At 47.9% G+C, this 6265-nt stretch overlaps 1 protein-coding gene across 1 annotated transcript; it reads right to left on the bottom strand.

Annotated features, from left to right (window-relative positions):
• Window positions 1–1599: 1599 nt before the first annotated feature.
• ELL3 (elongation factor for RNA polymerase II 3) lies at window positions 1600–4397 on the bottom strand (the record flags this gene model as incomplete). Its single annotated transcript, XM_084240889.1, has 11 exons — window positions 1600–1710; window positions 1788–1832; window positions 2053–2224; window positions 2354–2396; window positions 2506–2686; window positions 2835–2910; window positions 3056–3135; window positions 3224–3425; window positions 3537–3655; window positions 4006–4041; window positions 4266–4397. 11 exons carry the CDS (start codon window positions 4395–4397, stop codon window positions 1600–1602), a joined length of 1197 nt encoding a protein of 398 aa, XP_084097015.1.
• Between the last annotated feature and the right edge of the window lie 1868 nt (window positions 4398–6265).

A 6265-nucleotide genomic window follows, 5' to 3' on the forward strand; every position in this document is an offset into this window, starting at 1 on the left:
TGGGGGGGGAGTGTTATGGGGGTGGGGGGAGTTGAGTTGGGGGGTTATTTTCTAATTTTTTTTGTACATTTGGAACGGTGACAATAAATGAGCCCCCTTTAAATTGTCTTTTTTTCCCACAATAAGGAGAACCAAGGTTCTGTAGACTACCCCATCCAGTAGAACTCTCTACAATGATGGAAATGTTCTGTAATCCTCATTGTCCAATATGTGGCTATTGAATATTTGAAATGTAGCTAGTTAACTATATTTTAAATTTTCGTTAAATAGTCACTTGTAGGGCTAGTATTGTTCAGTATTACTGTAAATCAACTAACCAGGTACCTGTAAATCCTTTCTAAATCTCATTTCTTTCTATCCTTGTATGTTTATGTCCAGGCCCCTAGCCTGATAATTAGAACAGGTGAGGGGCCTTTCATGTTGGGCTGTTTCTGGTCCTGCCCTTGCCCTGAGAATAGGTTGCTGTTTATCCTTGCCATGCAGCTGAGCTCCTAAAGGCTATTCTCTGCCCAGAAATGCCCTATGAGGGTGTGGCATCAGGTTTGGGGCTTCATCCAAGTTGTTTCAGGGATTGCTGACATTGCTGGGTGCAGCTCTCTCCCTCAAAGCCCAAGGTGTGGTCCATTAACTTCCTCTCCAGTGGAACTGGGACAGGCAGTGTCATACCTGGTTGTGAGTGAAGCATCCACTTGTGCAACAATGAGGAATGAAAAGAGCTGGTGCCTGTTTTTGTTCAAATGAACTGAACTATTTCCCTTTTTTGGTGGATAAATCCAAATCCTGACCACATTTATAATTTTCAGTCAGAGCCCTAATTGGTAGGTGATTTTCTATCTCTATTTAGAACAAGAAAACTATTTCTATATCTCTACTTGTCAGTTATAAAAGGAATTTGGTAGAGCTTATAAAATCTTTATTAGGATCATAAAATCTTTATTGGGATCATCCTATAGTGCATTGAAGAAGTAAAGAAGTTTAAACCATAATCTTGGAGATTCTGATTCATAAGACTTGAGCTAGGGTCTGGAGGTCTCATTTTTTAGGAGCCCCAGAAGTGGTTCAGGTATATGAACCACTGCCTAGGAAAATTTAAGTGAAGTATATAAACTTTTACAAAGGACACAGAAGCAATCAGCTTTAATTTTTTTAGCCATATTTACACATTTATGTGTACTTTAAGTACAAGGGTAACACTCAAGACTTTCCCCATTATATCCAAGTATGTTCCTTTAGCTCTGTTGCCAAAACTTATCCTTTAGGGAAGTTATCAAGCTAAATTCACTTAATCTAATGTCTTCAAGGTGTATCTTGTCCTGGAAATGGTGGCATTTCTCAGTATTTGAAAATCACTTGGCTGAACTAAAGGTGGAGAATCCTAGACTCTGCTACTTTTCCTAGTCTCCTGGGCACTTCTGTGGAGTCTGAGCACTATACCCAATCCTACAAATTAATATATGACATCAATGTAAAAACCTTAACCTAGAGCAGTTTTCCTACATGCCACCACAGACTCAACAATAAGAACAAACAATTGCACTCTATAGCTGCTTGGTTCTTCATTATCTCAGTGGGCAAATTGTCAAAAGCCTCCTGACAGCTTCAACTGCCTCTGTTCTTTTCCTCAAACTCCAGGATGAGACCTTTAATGTGGGCCAATTTCTGATGCAGGTACTCACAGCGACGCTTTTCTTCCCTGTAACCTGGATACCGCTGCAGAGAAAAAACAGATTTTAAAAAAAATACACCATTTCTATCTTCTTGGCTACCATTCCCAGACCTTGTCTTACCTTCCTGAACTTTTTATACTCCTGCACTATCTTTTCTTCTAGCACCTGAAACAAAGAAAATACTGGCACTAAGTTGATGTTGAGGGGAAAAAGCTCCAATTCTTTTAAGGGAAGGTAGTAATGTACCTTCTTAAGCCACAAAATGATACAGACTACTTTATCTCAAAAGAAGCTTGCTTTTCATTTTGTTAGTCATTGAACACAGACAGACATGGGCAGATAGCAGGGAGTTTATGGCCAGTAGAGCTGGGAAGCCAATCCTTACTTTGTGTTCTGGAGTTCCTCGTTGCACTCTCTTGATCTCAGCTCCAAGTTCTATGAACCTTTGGCTTGCAGCCCCAACACGAGCATGCAGGATGCGGTATTCAGCATAGTCTGTCTCAAAGTCCTGCTCATAAGCATGTTGCTGCTCTGCACTGTGGATGGCCCTATATTGCCTGCCAAGAGCAGAGAACTGTCAACCTTCAATTTCATTGCTCCTAAAAGCTCCCAGCTCTCATTTTATCAAATTTATCATATCTCGTAAGCACAATGCTTGATAAAACTGGAAATGGCAGGGAACTCACAAAAGGTAATCTGGAACCTCTTCAGGACTTGAGGATTCAGAGTCTAGAAAGGAAGAAAGAAGGCATAAAGGTGATTATAGGCCTTCTCTTAAGCCAATGCCTCACCTCCTTCTACCCTTTACCCATAGCAGTTTTACTATCCTTTAACTCACCTGCTTGTACTGAAGGGCTATGCCCCAGTCTGGGACCCATGTCTTCATCTTTATCTTCTTGCTCCCAATCTTCTTCTTGTAGATCTTGACCGGGTAGCCCTTGTAGGGGACTTGGAGCTGGAGACAGAGTTCTGGGCCTCTTTTCTTTCAGTTCTATAGTGGCTCCAGACGCTGAACGTTTCTGTTGGGGAAAATATCGTAGAATAAAACCAGAAATTCCTATTCTGTCCTTGAAAATTCCTTCCATATGATGAGCTCTGGAAACCTCAAAATGAGATGTCCCAATTTTTAAGATTTAACCTGATTGAAAACTTGCTGTTTAAACTTACCTTGTCCAGATGTTTCTGGCTAACAGAGGAAGGCAGTATCTGATCCCGCTCTCTGTTTGGAAGATGAGTATGGTTCCTAAGATATTTGAAGAGGGAATGGGAGAGATGAAAGACCAACGCAAGGGGCAAAACTAGATCTCTTATTACAGGGTTTAGGAAGGAGATTAGAGAGGAAAACAATACCAAGGCTTCCCAAGTTAGTGCCACCCTGCCTTAAGTACCTCACTTCCCATTGTGTTATGTGTTCCCTTGAGGATCCTGGGAGTGACCGTCCTTGGCTGCTTGCCAGTGGGTCTGGCACCTAATGCAGAAAGTGACAGGGGCACTTGGCTTCTGGGGATCCAACTTTGCCCCACTTTTACCCAACTACCTGCAGTTCCTGACCTCACCTCTTCTAGTACCATCTGTGGCTGTGTAACTGCCGATTCTTCAGAATAGTCTTCCACATTCTGCCAACTCTCAGGATTTCTTGCATCTCCAGTCAGGTTGTATCTGTGAACTGAAGATGGGGCTGGGATAGAATCCATGGCTGCCCAAATAGTGAGGCGCTCCCTGAGTGGGCCCAGGCAGTGGAGGCGATTAGGTCCAGATCTGGAAAGGGGTGGTGAAAAAAAAAGTGGAGGGTAGAGAACTTTTAAGCACCTCTGAACATCCACTCCCATACTTTCCACACCCCCTTATCTGTTCTCTATTCCCCCTTACCTGCCTAAGCGCTGGCACACAAGGTCCAAGCCACCACCACCACTACTAAGCTCTTGGCCACACTGGGACACTATGAAGGAGAAGACGCAAGACCATCGGGGACCTGGGAGCCTCAGGTACTGGAGATGAAAGGAGACGTAAGGCCATGAGGTCATCCCCTCCCCCTCTTACCAATGCCATTCTTCCCCGAACCAGCTAAGACTGAAGATGGGTCCCACGAGGCTCGTTAGCACACCAGGTGCAGCTGGGCCCGAGTGCCCCAGGAGACTAAGGCGACATAGTCTCGCCTCAACCGCAGCCTCTTGGGACCACACCCCCAGCAGCCCGCTCGCCCCAAGCAGGAACTTCTTCAGACCGTGACTGCTCAGGGCCTCCAGAACTGATCGTACCTTCCCAGAGCCCACTCGTCTGTGCGCCGCCTCCGCGGCCCCCCGCCCCCCGCCCCCACATTCCCGGTGACAAAACATACCCCTCGGTTGCCTTGGAAAGAGATCACCGGCCGAACCTGCGGGGAAAGCACACAAGCTGCTAAGCAAGCGCAGGTGAAGCGGCCTCTCCAGGGTCCCGAGGAGGACCTGCCTCGCGGGGTTCACTTGCAAAAATGGGGAGACCGGAGTCTGTGGATACCGCTCCCCATCCCCAGGTCCCTTTGCCAAGGTCGCCGCCTAAGGCTGGAGGTCGCAAGGTGTAGGGGTTCGTTAGGGAGATGGCGCCCGGGTCCAGCCTCACCTGTTGCCGCTGACACTCCTGCAGCGCCCGCAGCGCCGCGTCGTTGAGTCTGAGAAGCAGGAGGCTGGTCCGGGCAGCCGGTGTGAAGCAGAGCCGGAGTTTCCCGCTCAGAAAGTCCTGGGATCCCTCCATGGCCGCGAGGTCGAGCGCGAGCAGGACGGCAGGCGAGGGCCAGCACCACCACCTCCGCTGTGCAGGGCTCGGCGGGCGCACTGGTTAGCCTAGGTGTGTCCCGCCCTTTCCAGGCCCCGCCCCCGCCCCACCCCCGGCCCGCGCCGCCCGGCAGGTTTCCCGGCCGCGGGGGCGGGGCTTTGCTCCCTGCGCCCCAGCAGTTCTTCTTGGATTGGGGTGCGCCGCGTGGGATTTCGTACGGGGCGATCCCAGGAACCGGGAGAAAGTCTGCGGCCAGCTTCAGAGCGCTCACGCAGACTCTCCAGTCCTGCCTTAGTTTCCCCAAGCCAACCTGAAATCTGAGTTGCCGTCTCAAAGTGAAGCTGAACCTGCAGTCTCTAGAGAGTTTCAGAGGGACCAGAGAGGGTCTGGTTGCTGGGCAGGCTCCACTGACTGAGCCTGGTAGGCCACAACAAGCCTTCAGGGACCAAATGATGGCGAACCCCAAGGGGGCTTCCTGGCGCCGCAACCAGGTGCAGTGCTTTTGCTTTCTCCCGCCGGTGATGCTGCCGCGGACGCGAAACCGGTTCCTGTGACTGGAAAGAATCACGCCCCGTCAGTGTCTAGGCAGCGGATGAAGCTTGGCTGTCGCGGGTTGGAGCGCCCCCCGCCGGTAAGCGGGGATGGGTTATGGGGAGGCAGTCAGTTTGGAGGGAGAGCAGAGGGTGGATGTGACTTTGTTGTAAGGGAGACCTACTCCCTGAGGCGGGCCAGAAGGTATTCCGGAGGGCCAGTGCAGTGAGATCGTAGGACCAATCACACCAGACCAGCCCTTGGTTCCTCCACTTGTCCCTATTTAGTTATGTTTCCCAAGAACCCTAATGTTCTATGTCCTAGCCAGGACCCATCTGCTAAATCCCCGAATTTACATAATCCCGGGTGCCCTCTACCCCAAATCAAAGTACTTATACATTCGTCAAAACTCATCAAATGTGTGTGTGTGTGTGTGTGTGTGTGTATAAATTGTAGGTCAGTAAAGTTGATTTTAAAACAAACCTGCAACTTCAACAACACAAAGATTTACCTGTCCATTTCAGGACTCTCTGCTTCTCTGGGTGACAGTTGGGTGATCTGATAAGCAGTTGTGGATAAAGCTGGTCTCCCGGGCTTCCTTTTCTTTCTTCTCAGATGACATCTGTGACCTTTTGTTGCACTTTCCTGGATTTAAACTCAAAGGAGAGACTAGAGTGGTGAAAATTTCCAGAGATGGGAAGAAGTGCTGTAAAAGTAGATGACTGGGAAAGATATTTAAGGAAGGGAGAAGAGAGGCAGGCATCTAACAAATGGGAATCTTTGCATGTTATTTAATCCCTACAATAACTTCATAGTAGGTTTTTTTTATCTACATCATTCAGTGATTTGACAAATATTTTTGAGCTCTTACTGTATACTAGATGCTGTACTTGAACCTTCAGGTACATCAATGAACTTCTGGCTTTGGAGAAGCCTACATTTTAGAGCTGAGAGAGACACTATAAACACATCTCAGAAATAAACCTAAGAATGAGCATTAGAGGGACCTCCCTGATGGCTCAGGGGTTAAAGACATAGCACTATCAAGCTTTCTCAGCTACTGCAGCATGAGTTCGATCCCTGCCAGGGTCCCCGACCAGGGAGGTAATACATATGGCGCAGCAGACCTCTCCTATCTCACCTGCTGCTCCTCTCAGCAATGTATTTCAGTAGATCTGCCTGCTCTGCTCCCCAACTCTATCTCTGGTGAATCCTCTCACCTCTCTTGCCCCCTCACCTCTGGCCTACACCCCAGTTCTTGTATACATAGATAAATCTTTTTAAAAAAGAATAAACATTAGAAGGTGATAAGTGGT

Source organism: Talpa europaea (assembly GCF_964194135.1).
Source record: "Talpa europaea genome assembly, chromosome: 8".
NCBI lineage: Eukaryota > Metazoa > Chordata > Mammalia > Eulipotyphla > Talpidae > Talpa > Talpa europaea.